Below are 19,644 nucleotides of genomic sequence, written 5' to 3' on the forward strand. Positions count from 1 at the left end.
GATTCACCCCCCATACGCACGCGCCCACACGCATGCATGTGACACCGATGGACACAAACGACTCACTTTATAAACAAATGTGTTTGTGTGTGTAGGTGTGTGTGTATGTGTAAGTGTGTGTGTTTGTGTGTGTGTGTGTGTATGTGTGTATACGTGTATGTGTAGGTGTGTGTAGGTGTGTATGTGTATGTGTGTGTATGTGCGTAGGTGTGTGTTCGTAGGTGTGTGTGTATGTGTAAGTGTATGTGTTTGTGAATGTGTAGGTGTGTGTGTGTATGTGTGTATGTGTATGTGTGTGTATGTGCGTAGGTGTGTGTGTGTGTGTGTGTGTGTTTGTGTGTGTGTGTGTGTATGTGTGTATACGTGTATGTGTAGGTGTGTGTAGGTGTGTATGTGTATGTGTGTGTATGTGCGTAGGTGTGTGTTCGTAGGTGTGTGTGTATGTGTAAGTGTATGTGTTTGTGAATGTGTAGGTGTGTGTGTGTATGTGTGTATGTGTATGTGTGTGTATGTGCGTAGGTGTGTGTGTGTGTGTGTGTGTTTGTGTGTGTGTAGGTGTGTGTGTGTCTAAAGATATTCATTTATACACAGACGCAGCATTTCAATGTCAGGGCGCACTGAGCACAGCTGGTGGAACGAGACGACGTGTGAATATTAACAACTTCACACTAACAACTACTTCCTGTCCTCAGAGCTGTCCCCAGTTCAAAACCAGCTTCACTTTAAACCAGCTTCACTTTAAACCAGTTTCACTTTAAACCAGTTTCACTTTAAACCAGTAAATCCACACTGGTTATTTCTGATTATCTGATCTATTTTATAAAAATGTTGGTGCGTTTTAAACCTTTAAAATCCCTTTGAATAAATGCCTTTATGTTCTCGTTCTTTCAAAATAAAAGTCAAGGCCCAAAGCAACTTTTATTACAGCGGGGCGAAAAAATATATTAATGTATATATTAATATATTAATGTCAGCATTTATAATATTATCAATAATAACAGTAGTATTAATAATAACAACAATAAGACTAATAATAATAGCAATAATGATAACAATAAAAATAATATATTTCACTATATTAAAAACAATAGTAGATTAAAGCCGCGAGCGGCGTCGTAGGGTCCGAAGGAGTGGCCGGGGTCGGTAACCCATGTGTATTAAATATGAGACTGTTTGAATGTTGTATATTAGAGTCATAGTGGTTTTTCTATTATGGCGTGCAAAATGGCGCCAGTCGAAAAAACCCAGTATGAAGATAAAACCAGTTAATAATCACTCTATAAAAAATAGCCCAGATAAAGCATGTAGAATGTCATGGTGATGGATTTTCCACTGATCGCAGAATGTTTTTTCTTCATCAGCGACCTGCTTCCATCTTATAAGAGCTGTTAGCGTCTGAGAACGCAAGGCATGATGGGTAATTTTGACAGTGAGTCTTGTTTAGGGATGGACGGTCATCATGTGTATCAAATATGAAGCAGTTTGAACTTTGTATATTGGAGTTATAAGCATTTTTCTGTTATGGTGTGCCATGACAGTAAAGTCATCAACATCCCCCGCCAGATTGGTTCTCATTATAACTCACAACCTTTTCCTAAATGTCCTAAATCTAAAAACTTAGATGTATACATAAGAAAATAATACATCAGATTATAAAATTACTAACTACGGACGGCGCTCAAACCTTTATCCCCTTTCCACTTTGTGGTGGGGGATAATAATAATGAACTAGAACGGCAAGCTATTATGAAACGGGCCAAGCCTTCCCGCACGACTCGGCCCCAGGTTTTGTGGAGCTCATGGACGTCACGAAGGATGACGGGTTTGGGGCGTTTATGAGGGTGTGATTTAAAATGTGAAAGCTACAAAACTAAACTGTTTGCACCCATTATAGCGCCACCTAGTGGCACATTTTTTGGTATGGGTGGTCTGTGTGCTCTTCTATATATACCCTGTAAATTTCACAGCCCTCAACATAATATTTTAGCTGAAATAAATGTTTGTTGTTTATGTTTTAATAAGCCACGCCCATTTTGACCAATCACAATTAACTCAGAGATATGGCCTCAGGAGCGACCCAAGGTCATACTCACCAAATTTGGTAAAAATCGGTCTTGCCATTTAAGAGATATACATTTTCCATATTTGCAACGCCCCCTAGCGGCGTAAATTATTCAAGTGTGGCGCGTAACCCATGCGCGTATCACATGCCAAACAAGGCTCTCAGATTTGGTGTTGTTAGCATTTATTTTGACCGAAATATGCACCAGTTAGCATTTTTATAGCTAGCTAGAAAACTTTACTCATTAATAATTTGCGCATATTTTGACCGAACAAATTTATTTCCTGAACTTCAGATCAGGTCCAACTGAAAACTCTACGAGACAAGTTTCACATTGATTGGACAAAAAACCCAAAGAGGAATTAGAAAAAGGAATTTTTCGAGGATTTGTGTGTGAATGTTAATTATGTGTGTGTGTGTGTCTATAATGTGTGTGTGTGTATAATGTGTGTGTGTATATAATGTGTGTATATGTGTGTGTGAGTATATAATGTGTGTATATAATGTGTGTGAGACTGTATATAATGTGTGTGTGTGTATAATGTGTGTGTTAGTGTGCATATTGAACATATTGAATGCGAGTGTGTGTATATAATGTGTGTGAGTATATGTGCGTGTGTGTGTGTATAATGTGTGTGTGAGTATATAATGTGCGTGTGTGTGTGTATAATGTGTGTGTGAGTATATAATGTGTGTGAGTGTATAATGTGTGTGTTAGTGTGCATATTGAATGCGTGTGTGTGTATAATGTGTGTGTGAGTATATGTGTGTGTGTGTGTGTGTGTATAATGTGTGTGAGTATATAATGTGTGTGTGTATATGTGTGTGAGTATGTTTGCGTGTCTGTATATGTGTGTGTGTGTGTATAATGTGCGTGTGTGTGTGTATATAATATAATGTGTGTGAGTATATGTTTGCGTGTGTGTATATAATGTGTGTGTGTATAATGTGTGTGTGTGTATAATGTGTGTGTGTGTATATAATGTGTGTGTGTGTGTATATAATGTGTGTGTGTGTGTACGTATAATGTGTGTATGTGTGCGAGTATATAGTGTGTGTGTGTATAATGTGCGTGTGTGTGTGTATATAATGTGTGTGAGTATATGTTTGCGTGTGTGTGTATAATGTGTGTGTGTGTATATGTGTGTGTGTGTATAATGTGTGTGTGTGTATATAATGTGTGTGTGTGTATATAATGTGTGTGTGTGTACGTATAATGTGTGTATGTGTGCGAGTATATAATGTGTGTGTGTGTACGTATAATGTGTGTATGTGTGCGAGTATATAATGTGTGTGTGTGTATAATGTGTGAGTATATAATGTGTGTGTTTATAATGTGTGTGTGTGTATAATGTGTGTATAATGTGTGTGTGTATATAATGCGTGTGTGTGTGTGTGTATAATGTGTGTGTGTGTATAATGTGTGAGTGTATAATGTGTGTGTGTGTGTATAATGTGTGTGTGTGTGTGTGTAATGTGTGTGTGTATAATGTGTGTGTGTGTGAGTGTGTGTATAATGTGTGTGTGTCATTACCTTGTACAGATCCGTTTCCTTGCTGGTTTCCGTTAATCTCTGGTTTGTCCTCGACTCCAGAATCCACTAAAATACACACAAATACACAACTTTACACTATCATATATGTTCCATATTATATTTTTAATCATGTCCGATATTAACCAACACTAAATGTATGATTTAGAATATTAACCAATACCGATATATACATAGACACGCCCCCAACCTAATTTTAGGTCACATTATATACAGAAAATCTATTTTTAAATGTTAATTTAAAAAGCAAACATTTTTATTGGTGGAAAAAGCAACACAACAAATAAAAGGTTTTATGGCAAACTTGAAACGTATTTTTAGTGGTCTGATAATGTTGTGCTAAATGCTAACTACTACTACTGTACTGTGCTGTTTGTTTGTTTAAAAAAACTTTTCATAAATGTAAGTATCAAACTTGTACGATAAATATTTACAAAAATATGGCCATTTTTTGTTTTGCTTCACTTGGTGTGACCTTGACCTTGACATTTTGGCTCCAAAAAATGTCGACTGCACAGACTTCACATTGTCCATATGAGATGACATACGTGTCATTAGTGCTGCATTAATAGTCTAGGAGGAGTTCAAGGACAAAGAAGTTGCGGAACAAAAATAATAATAAAAACTCCTACGAGAATGCAATTTTCAACTGCCAAATACAATAATCTCGTTAATTGAATAATGAATTAAATAAGTAATATTACACATTTTAAAGCAAATATATATAATTAAAAAATGATGATTTAAATCAATTTAAAATGATGAAAAGTATAAAAATATATAATAAATATATATATGTAATAAAATAAATATAATATATAATAAAAATATTTAACTTCAAATCAATTAACATCAATCTTTTTTTCTAATAAAAAGCACTTTTCATACAAACAATGTAGCTAAAAGTGCTTTCAGAAATAAATAAAATTGAAATTGTGATTTTTTTTAAATTTAAATATAATAAATAAGATAATAAAATAAACCAGTACTACTTTATATATTACTGTATATAAATGGTAAAAAGTTACATAAAACTATTGGTTACCTTACTCCCTACTTAGTTATTTACTTACAAACTTACTTATCTACGTACCTCTTTACCTATATAAATGTATGTATTTACTTGTTTATTAACTGCATTTTGCTGATAAACTTCATTTTTTTGTTTTTTCTTAAGTCGTTATTTATTTTTACAAACAGCTGTATTGTGGAATTGTTTGTGTACCATTGTTGTTGTTGTTGTTGTTGTTGATGTTAGCGCGTAGCGGCTCTGGTTCTGGTGAGGACGAGGACGAGTGTTTCATGGCGTCCGACACTCGCTCTCGTCTCTTAGACTGAAACTCCAGCGCCTCCTGCAGCTTCCTCTTTGCCTTCTTTTCCTTCTTCAGACGCTTCTGGATGGAAGCTAAGGGGGAAAAAAGATGATAGAGACAGTGAAGCTCCACCCACCTCAGTGGCTGGCAGGCTCATGGACATTGTGTGTTGACTAGTTTGTGCGAAAACATCTGTAAAGTAGTTGACTGTGATGTTGTGGTGGAAAACAAATAAAAGTCACAAAAACAACATGAAGACAGAAGGAAACAAAAATGAAATGATAACAAAAATAAAAAATCACTTTGAAAAAGAATAAAAGAGAAAAAAGAAAAAAAAAAAAAAAAAAGAAAAGAGAAAAAAGAAAGAAAAAAACAAAAAGAAAAAATGCAAAAGCACTTTGAAAAAGAAAAAAGAAAGGAAAAAAAGAGAGAAAAAGGGAAAAAAAGAAAACAAAAAACCTAAAAAGAAAAAGTATAACAAACTATGCAAAAGCACTTTGTAAAAGAAAAAAGGGGGAAAAAAAGAATACACAAAAATGATAGAAAAAAGACACAGCGACATAAAAACATTCCAAAGTCAGAACAAAATCACAAAAACAAACTTTACAAAAATCACCATAAAGACAAAATAAGAACATAAAAAAAGAATTCAATAAAAACACAAAACAACATAAAAAACACAAAAGAAAAGCGGATCCAGACTGTAGTTAAGCAGTGACTAGTTTGTTAAACTTCCATAAAGTAGGAGACAGAATAACAATAACACAAAATAAATATATATATATATATAAAAACAACTAAAAGATACAAAATGACAGAAAGACCAAAACTATCAGTTCGGTGGTGTTTTAAATCTACTGGTAATCATGTTAACTGGTGACTGTCTTAGCTGGTTGTGCCAGCAGTGACCTCTGACCTCTGCTCTGCAGTTCGGAGGTCAGCTGTCGTTCCAGACTCTCCCTCATCTCCCGTTCTCGGTAAAGTTCCATCTTCAGCTCGCGTTTCTCCGCCTGGATCTGTTTGTCCTGCACGCGGGCATTCTCCACGGCCACCTTCAGCAGGCCCTGGAACAGGAGTTAACTTTTATATCTTACATCAAAAATTATCCATTAGCATCAAACATTAGCCATTAGCATTACGATCGCAGACTGAGACGTGAAAACAACATGAACAAAGACAAAGGTATCGTCAGCGTAGAGCTTGACTTTCCTCAGAGGAGCCTTCAGTTCTACTGGAAATGTGTGTTTTTATTATTTATTACAACTTTTATTTACTTTCTCAACACAAACGTACATTTGTACGACATCTGATATGCTGTGATCACAGAAAATGGACAAAAACACGGAATTCACTTTTAGAATATTTAGTTGTTTTTTCTAAACATAATCAAGCAGAAATAGCATTGTGACACTAAATATAGCACAGCTTAATTTTGTGCAGCCCACAAACTAAACACACAAAATGACAACAAAAACTCGCTGCTGTGTGTCAGCTGTCAGATCAGATCCACACAGTGACGTGTTCACACATCATCTTTTATTGGACAGCTCGCTTTCTAAGAGATCTGATTGGTCAGGAGGCGGGGCTTTAGCACTCGCTCAGATCCTAACCAGAGCAAAACCTGCTCCTGACCAGGCTCGTCGTTGAGCCTAAGTTTCCATGGTGATTTAGCGCCGTAAGACGTTAGCGGGCTTCGTAGTCCAGCACACTGATTAAATCCTGGAAGAAAGCGCGATAAGAGAAAATCTAGCTTCGTAATATACCCCCTAAATTCAAATTACTCGTATTTTTAAAAAGATGACTACAAATATTAACAGAAAAATAAATAAAATGATAACATAAATGACTCCACACTACAAAACAACAAAAAAACACAGAATGACAAACAAATACAGACAACAAAATTACACAAAATAATACAAACAGAAAAAAACACAAATTTAAACTAAAAAAGACGACAACAAATATTCAGAAAAATAAATAAAAATGACTCTGCAATACAAAATAACAAAAAACACAGAATGATAAAAAACAATATATAATGATGACAAAATTACACTAAATGACTCCAAAAACACACAAAACAAAAAACAACACATTATATTACTTAAAAAAGACTACTACAAATATTCCCAAAAATAGCAGAAAAACAAATAAGACGACAACAAAAATGACTCCACAATACAAAGCAACAACAGCAACAAAAAAAAACACAGAATGATAAACAAATTTACACAAGAAATGTCACAAAATAAATCCAAAGCAAATAAAAAAGCACACCATTTAGTTTTAAAATGTACAAAATATATATAAAAATATACAAATTAACAACAAAAAACCCACAATCATATACCATATGTTGTTTCCTGTATTAATGCTAAATGCTAACATGTTTTATGAAAACCTGTCACATTTATCCTCAGTTTTTTCTTGCTAAACGTGTGGTCAGAGAGACAGAACGCTTTCTCACCTGAATGTTGGTGAGCAGAGTTTCCACCGACGACAAACCGTCAGCAAACAGGAACGGAGCCGGAAAACCAGGAGGAAGAGACTGAACCAACGACTGTTCGTCTACAACACACACACACACACACATACAGATAACACACACACAGATAACACACACTTTGTATCAAATCATTCCCACAATATTGGATTGTTAGATTGTTTGGATAGTCAAAATATTATTTATTTATTTAAATGATGATAAAAAAAACCCTCCAAAATATTACATAAGATTTAATAATAAAAAATAATAATTATATAAACAATACATGTACAGTACATGTTGATAATAACTTTATTTGATTCATTATTATTTATAATATATTCACTTATTTTCCACTAACAGAACAGGAAAGTTAAAAGTTGTTGAATAAAACAAACTAAAAACAAAACAATTAGTAAAAATAAAAGTATGTTGGCTATAGCAAATAAAGAAAAAAATATAATAAACAACTAAAAAAGCAATAAGAACATTAAAAAAATATATTATATATCTTAAAAAAAAGTAAATATAAACCAAAATAAAAAAATACAAACAATGTAAAATTTAAAAAAAAAATCTCAAAATAGTAGAAATAAAATAAATTATGCAGGATCATTTTATTGTTTAATGAAACAATTAAAATCAACAAAAAGTTAAACTTTGTCAAAGTGATGAAAAGGAAGAGCAGAAATGAGTGTGTGTGTGTGTATGTGTGTGTGTCTTAATCAGCGTTAATTTCACAGCAGAGTTAACCCACTTGACAGCACGTTAAAGGCTGAACACACACACACACACACACACACACACACACACACACACACACACACACACACACACACACACACACACACACACACACACACACACACACACACACACACACACACACACACACACAGAGGATGTCTTTAATCCCGGCCAATTAGTACGCAGCGTGATCGTCTGAATACTAACGAGCCGTGTGTGTGTGTGTGTGTGTGTTATAATTGAGTCCTCCATCATCTCCTCGTTTTACTAACGTAAACATCAACATTTTATCAGTCGACGTAAACCAACTTTCACTGAAACGTTTTTTCATCTTTTAACCAAAAAAAAAAGCGACGCAACGTTTGCTTCTTAACATGGGGGTCGCAACCCAAACAGTCACACTTCTAAAGGGGACTAAAAATAATTTAACCAAGAACAGAACATTTTATTTATAAATATATTTTTTAATATCATACATATATCATACATAAAAATAAAAAAAAAACACCTCTGGCGGTCTCTTTTTCCTTCAAGCCTGGGAGCTTGAGGGTTCTTTAGTATCTTTACTGTTCCTAACACTGCACTTTTCTGGACTGAGATGTCTGATGTATTTCCTGGGATCTGCTGTAGCCACTCTTCCAGTTTGGAGTGCCCCGACGACCACGGGCACCACTGATGCCTTCACCCTCCAGGCCTTCTCCAGCTCTTCTCTGAGCCCCTGGTCTTTTTCTAGTTTCTCATGTTCCTTTTCCCTGATGTTGCAGTCACTCAGTGTTGCTATGTCAACCACAACGGCTTTCCTCTGCTCTTTGTCCACCACCACAATGTCCGGTTGGTTCTCCATTACCATTCTGTCCATCTGTATATGTGTGTCTCATAGGATCTTAGCTCGGTCATTTTCTACCACCTATGGAGGTGTTTCCCACTTTGACCTTCGGGTTTCGAGCCCATACTCTGCACAGATGTTTCTGTACTCTATGCCATCCACTTGGTTATGGCGCTCCATGTAAGCTTTCCCTGCCAGCATCTTACACCCTGCAGTTATGTGCTGGATTGTCTCAGGGGCCTCTTTGCACAGTCTACACCTGGGGTCTTGTATGGTGTGGTAGATCTGGGCCTCTATTGCTCTGGTGCTCAAGGCCTGCTCCTGTGCAGCCATGATGAGTGCCTCTGTGCTGTCCTTTAGTCCAGCTCGGTCTAGCCATTGGTACGATTTCCTGATATCCGCCACTTCAGATATGTTTCGGTGGTACATCCCGTGTAGGGGCTTGTCCTCCCATGACGGAACCTCCGGCACCTCGTCTTCTGTTCCCCATTGTCTGAGACATTCACTGAGCACGACATCTGTTGGAGCCTTGTCCTTGATGTACTTATGGATCTTGGATGTTTCATCCTGGATAGTGGCTCTCACACTCACTAGATCTCGGCCTCCTTCCTCACGGCTAGCGTACAGTCTCAGGGTGCTGGATTTGGGGTAGAACCCTCTGTGCATGGTTAGGAGCTTTCACGTCTTAACATCTGTGGTCTGTATCTCATCCTTTGGCCAGCTTATTATTCCTCCAGGGTATCTGATTACTGGCAGGGCGTAGCTGTTTATTGCCAGGGACTTGTTCTTGCCATTGAGCATGCCTTACTCGTTGGAGGTATTTGGCCATAGCCGCTTTCCTAGTCATCTCTTCGAGGTTGCCATTTGCTTGTGGGATTCCGAAGTACTTGTAACTGTACTCAATGTCTGCTATTGTTCCTTCAGGGAGTGAGACCCCTTCTGTGTAGACTACCTTCCCTCTCTTAGTCACCATCCGACCACACTTCTCTAGTCCGAATGACATCTCAATGTCTGCGCTGTAGATCTGGGTGGTATGGATCAGTGAGTCTATGTCTCGCTCATTCTTAGCGTACAGCCTGATGTCATTCATGAAGAGGAGGTGACTGATGGTGGCCCTATTCCTGAGTCGGTATCCATAACCAGTCTTGTTGATTATTTGGCTGAGGGGGTTCAGACCTATGCAGAACAGCAGTGGGGACAGGGCGTCTCCTTGGTGTATGCCACATTTGATGGAAACTTGTGCAAGTGGCTTGCCATTGGCCTCAAGGGTGGTTTTCCACAACCTCATTGAGTTTGCAATGAAGGCTCTTAGAGTCCTGTTTATGTTGTATAGCTCCAAGCATTCAATGATCCAAGTATGTGGCATTGAGTCGTAGGCATTCTTGTAATCAATCCAGGCAGTGCTCAGGTTAGTGTTTCGGGTTCTGCAGTCTCTAGCGACTGTTCTGTCAACCAGGAGCTGGTGTTTGGCACCTCTGGTATTTTTACCGATTCCATTCTGAGCTGTGCTCATGTATTTTCTATTATACTTAATATTATTAATTATTATCAATTATTGTAAATAGTTGCCCATGTGTGACAATTGAAAATTAGTGCCAAAATGTCAAGGTCAAGGTCGCGTCAAAAAAAAAAACAAATTTTCCATATATATATGAATATTTATCGTAAAATTATGCTGCTTACATTTATGAAAAGCTCACCTCAAGTAGAGTATTTTATTTAATTGGCCCAAAGCTGTACGACCTACCAGTAAAAGGTTTGGTAGGGGTCAAAGTTCATGATGTCACAAAAAAAAAATACATTTTTCCCTTGGCTACTTGGCTACACATTGAGTTACAGTGCTCGGACTGGTACCATTGAACAACATTTCCCATCAATGTTTGACCTACCAGGGCTTTTACCACGTTTACTGTGTATGTTACACAAACAACAGGGATGCCCAACCTTTTTTGTCTCATGAGCTACTTTTTCCATGGACAGCTCTTTGCGATTTACTGTGTTGGAGGTGTTATAACTGTAAATAATCTGATTTCAACAGTTAAACTATTACAATTATGAAATAATTATTAAATACTGTATTTGTAAAATCTTAAAATACAAAAATAATATTGAAGCAGTAACACTTAAAAACTAAGTTGGATTGAAATATATTTAAAAAATGTAACGTACAATCAAATACAAATATTTTGAAAATAAAGTTTGTAAAATAATGTAAAATTTCATCACAGAACAACCCAAACTGAGTGAAAGTGTGATGTTTGTTGCTGCGTTTCCATTACCCTCAGAAATATGCAAAATCTAAATAGCGCAAAAAAAAAAAAAAATGGGTGTGTCGCAAAAGTGATATGGAAACACTTTTTCAGCCATTACCCATCACAGGATGTGACGTACCTGGTCACATGACCACTTCTCTGCGAGTAAATATGACGCAGTACATGTGGACAGAAGAGGAGACCGAAACATTTCTTAGCGTTATACTTAAAAAATTATTACTGCCACATTAGACGTGAAACAACAAAGGAACACAGTGTGTTCTAAGGAGGTTTGATGCGTCCGTCTTCCTGTGCTGAAGTCTCGCGGGATGAGATTTCACGGGAGTTACGAGGCTTCAGCCCAAAACAATGTTCAATGGAAACACGATCAAAGCGCAATTATACTTATATTGCCTTTATTTTGCAAAAATCTGTAATGGAAACCCAGCTTCAGATCATTTCACGGTTCAAATCCACAGATGCTCCAAACACAGCTGCTCACTTCATAAAAAACAGGTTAAAGAGTGGAATCTTTGACCTTAATAAGAACACACTAATGCCTCGTCTGAAATAACCCAAATCTGAGAGGATGCTGTTCATACAACGAAAAAGTAAAGTCGGGAAAACTCAAAACAAAGGTTTGACTGTGAACGTTGGGCAACACTGATGTACAGTTTCTGTGGTAGAATTTAAAACCTTTGTATACGTTGCATGTTTGAATGCTAATGTGATGGTTTGGATACTTGGAACCAGTTTTTTGTTTCAGATATCTTACATGTAAAATGTTATATCCGTCTCTTTATCGTATTTTCAAGATCTTTTGGTCCACAAATGTTATTTGTGTTTTATGTAGCTATATGTGAACATGTGTCGTAGCGTGAATGCTATTTGTTTTTTTTTTTTTTACTTTAGCTACACTCACCGCTCAGTCAGAGCCTCCATGCATTCACACACACGTGTAGTTCACTCTCTCATCCACTGGATGGAGCCGTCGGCTGGAAAATGAGTTGCTTTCTCAATTTTAAATTGGATTCTATTGAAGAAACACAAACTTTGCGTCTGAATGTATGTCTTAAAGCTACAAACACTGCGTTGTGTAAAAAAACCAAAGGACGTTCTGGCGCTGAAAGGGTTAAATGTTTAATTTTTATGATTGTTTTAAAGCAAGAGAAAACGACACGGGAAGGAAAACACGATGGAAAGGGGGGATGCTTTTAGTGTGTGACCTCATGACCCCTTTTAGCGCACGCACGCACACACACACACACACACACATACACACACACACACACACACACACACACAGAAACACACACACACAAACACTTCACAGATTGATGGCTGAGAGACAAGTGATCAATAAAAGCTGATCATCTTGATGCTTACTTTTCTGTGTGTGTCTCTCGGTGTATGCATGTGTATGTGTGTGTGTGTGTGTTTACAGTGAGGAAAACCCTGCTAAGTGAGGACGATTCATCAGCTGTCAGAGGAAAATGGGTGAACGTTTAGATTAAGGTGGATAATGGAAGGAGTGTGTGTGAGTGTGTGTGTGTGTGCGTGCGTGTGTATGTCAACCTTTGTCCTTTGGTATTTTCTTGATGGGTGGAGTGGAGTTGGTCAGTGCAACCTCTGCATCGGCTGATACCAGACCTTTGAGAAAACACACATTTATTCAGTGTGTGTGTGTGTGTCTATTAGTCTATTATTATTATATATATATATATATGTTAAAAGTCATGAAAATGTGCGAAAAGATGGTATTCCAGTTGAGGATGTTAACCTCACAGTTGTGCCCGTGCCTGGGAAAAACATGAAAGTGTCTCTGCAGCGGTGGATGACTATAACTAAATACTTTGAATAAAAACATGAAACCAAAAAAAAAAAAAAAAAAAACACAAAATGACTTTTCCTCCTGTTTTTCCACAAACAATAATTACACAAATGACTTGACGAAGACAACGATACTAAAAAACAACAAAGTAAATGACAGAAAAATGACTTGACGACGGCAACAAAAATACCAAAAAAAAAAAAAAAGAAAAGAAAATAACAGAAAAAACACAAAATGAATCCAAAAAGTCACAACAGAAGAAAAAACACAGAATGACTCAACAATTGAACAAACTGTCAAAAAAAATACACAAATGAGTCGACGACGACAAAAATAGTCAAATTACTCAAAAAACAAAGATTAAACAAAAAACAGAAAAACACATGAAATTACAAATAAACACAAATGAGTCGACGACAACAAAAATACTCAAAAAAACATACAACAAAAATAAAATACAAAAAGTGACAGGAAAATACGGAAAAATGACAAAAAAAACATACATAAATGACGCGATGACGACAAAAACTCCAAAAGTCACAAAAACCACATAATTACTCAACAATTATACAAAGTGACAACAAAAACACAAAATTACAAAAAACAAACAAAAAACAAATGAAAATGTAATTTGTTATTTTTGTTGACGTCTGAATGTTGATTTCTGTGTGTGTGTGTGTGTGTGTGCATACCCAGTCTTTCTGGGGAGCTGGAGGCGGAGCTACTGGGCTGGGACTGTAGAGGAGTGTTGGTTTCGTCCCCAGAAGGTGAGAGAGACGGACTGTCACACACTCGCTCCTGAAAAATAAAGAAGGAAAATAATCAGCAGAAGTTAACGCCCTCGTATGAAACTAAACTCACCACAAAGTTCAACACATTAACTTAATAAAGTTCAACACATTAACTTAATAAAGTTCAACACATTAACTTAATAAAGTCGTACGTCTGTGGAATACACTTAATTTAAATCAGAAAATATCATCATAGGAGAAAACAAAAGAAAAACAGAAGAAAGAAAAAAAAGAGACAGAGAGAAAAAAAATATAAGAGAAAAAAGGAGGAAAAATAAAAATAAAGGAAAAATAAAAAAGAAATAAAAAGAAAAAAGAATGAGAGAGAAAAAAAATCATAACATAAAAAAGGGAAAAAAAGGAAAAAGAAAGAAAAAGAGAGACAGAGAGAAAAAAATAAAATATAAGAGAAAAAAGGGGGAAAATTAAAAATAAAGGAAAAATTAAAAATAAATTAATTAATTAAAAAAAAGAATGAGAGAGAGAGAGAAAAAAGAAAATATCATGAAAGGGAACAAAAGCAAAAAGAAAGAAAAAAGAAACAGAGAGAATATAAAATATAAATAAATATAAGAAAAAAGGGGCAAAAAATAAAAATAAAGGAATAATAAAAAAGAAAAATAAAGAGAAAGAAGAGAAAAAAGAAGAAAGAAAAAATTGAAAAAGGAAAGAGAAAAAAAAGAAAATATAATGATAAAGAGTAAAAGAAACCCATAATAAAATATATCATGAATACAACAAATAATGGAAAATAGAGAATAACCTAATCAATAATAAACAAACTAATAATAAATGAATAATGTTATAAAACCGATACATTACAGTAATAATCATTAATAATCACCTTAATGACGGGCTCACGGTGCGCGTGCGACTGCATCTGCTGGGCGGCAGCCGCCATGTTGGCGATGCTGCTGAGGTGGTTCATCTGAGACATCGCCATGGCAACGGAGGCAGGCGGCAGCATCAGAGGGTGGGGCATCATCATGAAGGGCAGATCTAGCCCTAAAGAACATCATTAAATAATAACTAATAATATACATTTAATCATTCAACTTTAGCCAAAAAAATAGTGTTGGTTTTTCACCTGGATTTAAAACTTTGATTCTTTGGAAACGCTCGACTACAAATAAGAAATGTCAGAAATTTACCATTATTTGGGCCATAGTACAAAGTCATCTTAAAGATAGAAATACTTTTTTAAATCAGGAAGTAAAATAGGTTAAAAGTGACCAAAAATGGTGAAAAAGGTGGTGATATGGGACTTTAAAACCACAGAAATTGGTTAGAAGATGCAAATTGTGGTAAATGAATTTCAAAATGTGGAGAAAATGTGTTTAAAGTAGCAAAATATGGGCTTTAAAAATAGTGAATGTGGTTAAATTGGCAAAAAAAAAGCATGAAATATGATGAAAAAGGTTAAAAGTGACAATAATGGGTGAACATTAGTGGAAAAGGTTTATAAGTGCTGAACATGTCCGGAAAGTGGAAAAAATGTGCAGAAAAGACATTGAAATGTGATGGAGAAGTGTCAGAAATGGGAGTAATGTAGCAAAAATTAATTAAAAGGAACAAAAATATGGCAAGAAAAAGTGATGAAAACAGGTTAAAATATGTCAGTTTGGTGGAGGTGCAAAAAAATGGTAAAAATAAGCAAAAATGGCTTTAATTGTTCAAAAAAACCATTCTCAATTTCTTAAAGGCATCTGGCGACCACCTCCTGGTGTCTCTCCTAAGGGACCCTGACTGTCCCTTAAACAGTGCGCTGAAGTTAGCAACTAATCACGTACAGTTTAAGACGCACAAACTCTGAGGATAGAAGAACCTTTAGGGTGAAAGTCTGATTTACTTGCTAACTCCAGCCACCAGAGCGTGTCAGCGCACCCCGTGCCCCCCCCCCCCCCCCCCCAAATTAAAGCGTCTGCTTTCATGGCAATGAAACAATAACACTGATTGCTGTTGTTGTGATGAGTGAAGTGATAGAATAATCAATGTGAGTGATGCCACCCGCTGCCCTACTTAGTGTGTGTGTGTGTGTGTGTGTGCACGTGTGTTGATGAATTGAGTCATTTAGCTGAGTGTGTGCTGATTAATCCAGGCGGAGTGTTAATACAGGAGATGGAACGGATTAAATGGCCCACATTAACAAATACTGTCACACCTTAAACACACGCACACGCGCGCACGCACGCGCACACACACACACACACACACACACACACACACACACACACACACACACACACACACACACACACACACACACACACACACACACACACACACACACACACACACACACACACACACACACACACACACACACGTGCTGTCACAGCCTAGGTGTGCGTGTGCGTACTGTTACTCAGTAGCTGCTGCTGCTGTAGCTGCGGTTGGTTGACAGCTCCTAAGGCCGGCCCCCTTCCTCCCGTGGCTCCACCCACATTGGCTCCACCCACCGACGGGCTGGTGAGACGCTCTTTATCCCAGGAACACTCGCTTCCCCCTGAGGAGGAGAGACCACATGGTTGTACCGCAGGAAAGTCACACAAGTGAGTGAGTGTTGGTGTTTTAAATCAAATGGTCATCGTGTTAACTGGTGACTGACAAAACAAACAAACATGTAGAGATTTTACGTTTTTGGGACGAAAATACTTTTTAGGTCAAAAAAATAATAATTAAAAACAACAAAAAAAACAAAAAAAATACAAAACAACAAAAATGACAGATTCATTAAACGACAACAAAGTTGAACAAATCTACCAAGAAATACACTTAAAGACTTCACAAATACACAAAATGATAGTAAAACACTCAACATAACCCAGAAACACCCAAATACACACACAATGACTCCAAAAACACACAAAACAATTCCAAAATCACTTAAAATGACAAAAACAAGTTACCCAACACAACATAAAATACAAATAATGACAACAAAAGCACAGACACCACAACTGAAATATATACAAAATAACTGCAAAAAATTTACAAAATAACTCCAAAAATATACAAAACAAAAATAGACAGAACTACCTAAAATTAAACAGACTTCACAAATAGACAAAATGACACCAAAAACAGCAAAAATGAAACCAAAGCAAAAAATATACTGAAAATACAAAGAAAAAGTACAAAAAAAATAAAGAAATATCTGTATTAATGATCTGTTTTTTAAAGCTGACTTTAATATTGATCATGTGACCATTATAAATATAACATAACATAAAATAACTGTAGATAGAACATAAAACTGATCAAAAACTCCATCATCATCCATCTTCATCTCCCTCCATTAGCCTGAATTAGTGACTGTCTTTCTCTATTACTGCCTGTCTAAGTGTGTGTGTGTGTGTCTTTGCGTGTGTGTGTGTGTGTGTGTGTGTGAGGGGCACAGATGTTCTCTCTTCCTCCTCGTCTTCATCACTCTCTCAGGGTTCATCACAGCAGCCACTTTGGTTTTAATCGTCTGTTGAAGATCTGATGTCGTTTAACTTGTATTTATTAACTCTTATTTATTAACTCTTATTTATTAACTCTTATTCATTATCTCTTATTCATTAACTCATATTTATTAACTCATTCATTAACTCTTATTTATTAACTCTTATTCATTAACTCTTATTCATTAACTCTTATTTATTAACTCGTATTTATTAACTCGTATTTATTAACTCGTATTTATTATCTCTTATTTATTATCTCTTATTTATGAACTCTTATTCATTAACTCGTATTTATTAACTCGTATTTATTAACTCATTCATTAACTCTTATTTATTAACTCATATTTATTATCTCTTATTTATTAGCTCTTATTCATTAACTCATATTTATTAACTCGTATTTATTAACTTGTATTTATTAACTCATTCATTATCTCCTTTTTATTAACTCATATTTATTAACTCATATTATTAACTCATATTTATTAGCTCTTATTATATCTCTTATTCATTAACTCATATTTATTAACTCATATTTATTAACTCGTATTTATTAACTCATTCATTAACTCCTTTTTATTAACTTGTATTTATTAACTCATTCATTATCTCCTTTTTATTAACTCATATTTATTAACTCATATTTATTATCTCTTATTTATTATCTCTTATTCATTAACTCATATTTATTAACTCATATTTATTAACTCGTATTTATTAACTCATTCATTAACTCCTTTTTATTAACTCGTATTTATTAACTCATTCATTAACTCTTATTTATTAACTGTTATTTATTAACTCGTATTTATTAATTGTTCTTTATGAACTGTTATTTATAAACTGTTATGTATAAACTCCACTGTGGGTGGGAAACACCTGTGATACTCAAACATTCTCTTGGGATCCTCGACTGTTTTTACACGTGTCCTAAAATCTTCTAAATATCCTCATTAGTAGATCTATGTCTAATTAAACATATTATTCCTCATATTAACTTTTTTAAAATGGGAATACTTTACAGTTTTAGAGCCTGTGCTCCTCCATCTTGGAATCATGTGATCCCTTAAACAGTGCGCTCACACGCTCTGGTGGCTGAAGTTAGCAGGTAAATCTTAGACTGTTGAAGAACTTCCACCTAAATCTCCTTCTATCCTCAGGGTTTGTGTGTCTTCAACAGTCCGTGATATACTTGCTAACTTCAGCCACCAGAGCATGTCAGCGCACTGTTTAAAGGACAGTAAAGGTCCCTTAGGAGAGCTCTTCTTCTGTGCTTCATTGTCTACGACCAAAACCTCAGAGTTGCAACTGTCGCCCCTTGTGCAACTGTCGCCCCTTGTGCTCACATTTTTCGGGTCAAAACTGTTTTTATTCTTTTTCTGTAAACAAAAGGTTTACATCAACATCTTTAACTTTATCTGACTATTTTCACCACTTTTTCTTGCCACATCTTTGGTCCTTTTATTGCATTTTTGCTATATTTATTCACATTTCTGACACATTTTAATGCCTCTTATAAACCCTTTCCACCACTTCTCCACCTAATGTCACATATGTTAACCCATTATTATCATTCATACATATAATGATCCCAAAAACCAACAAAATGATAACTTAAAAACACAAAACTGCACAAAATGACTTAAAAATGGAAAAACAACACACAATCAACAGCAAAAAAAATGTAAAAATAGCCAAAATGACCCCAAAACACACAAAACAAATAGGAAAAGCCCACAACATGAGAACTGAAATACACTAAACTGCAAAAATACACAAAGTCACCTAAAAAAATACACAAAACAAGTGTACAACCCTAAACATATCCAAGAAGTAATAAAAACACACAAAACGATGATGAAAAAAAACCCACAATATGACGCTAATACATGCAAAAGACAAGAAAACACACAAAACGATGACCAGAAACACACATAATGAAATTAAAAAAAAAAAAAACAATGCACAAAATGGCCACAAAAAATATGAAATATAAACACCCGCAACATAAGAACTGAAATGATTTGCAACTTTTAACCAATCCAAAAACACAAAATGACACAAAAATACACAAAATGACTTGGTTTAAAATAGACAAAACACAAATGAAAAACACTAAATGACTCAAAAAAACACAAAATGACAATAAATGACACTAAATACACACAAAACATGCAAATAAGCATAAAAAATGCCCAAAAGACAACATGAAATCTCAAATTGACACTAAATTACTTAAAAAATGAAAACAAATGTTAAGAAAAACACCCAAAATGACTTTTTCTTGTCATATTTTTGCTCCTTTTAATGCATTTTTGCTACATTATTCCCAT

At 35.5% G+C, this 19,644-nt stretch overlaps 1 protein-coding gene across 3 annotated transcripts in view; it reads right to left on the reverse strand.

Annotated features, from left to right (window-relative positions):
• LOC114480704 (dachshund homolog 2-like) overlaps nt 1–19,644 on the reverse strand; it is an 85,114-nt gene that overhangs the window by 6,393 nt on the left and 59,077 nt on the right. The window contains exons 4-12 of one of the 3 annotated variants that reach the window (XM_028475089.1): nt 16,222–16,368; nt 14,950–14,985; nt 14,707–14,867; nt 13,764–13,869; nt 12,816–12,890; nt 7,398–7,498; nt 5,844–5,991; nt 4,840–5,019; nt 3,597–3,662 (exon numbers count right to left, since the gene is read on the reverse strand). In XM_028475089.1, the coding sequence (XP_028330890.1) occupies nt 3,597–3,662; nt 4,840–5,019; nt 5,844–5,991; nt 7,398–7,498; nt 12,816–12,890; nt 13,764–13,869; nt 14,707–14,867; nt 14,950–14,985; nt 16,222–16,368 (1,020 nt within the window). The remainder of the gene's footprint in view (nt 1–3,596; nt 3,663–4,839; nt 5,020–5,843; nt 5,992–7,397; nt 7,499–12,815; nt 12,891–13,763; nt 13,870–14,706; nt 14,868–14,949; nt 14,986–16,221; nt 16,369–19,644) is intronic. The other 2 variants (XM_028475091.1, XM_028475090.1) reach the window with 2 other exon arrangements.

Source organism: Gouania willdenowi, chromosome 18, assembly GCF_900634775.1.
Source record: "Gouania willdenowi chromosome 18, fGouWil2.1, whole genome shotgun sequence".
NCBI lineage: Eukaryota > Metazoa > Chordata > Actinopteri > Blenniiformes > Gobiesocidae > Gouania > Gouania willdenowi.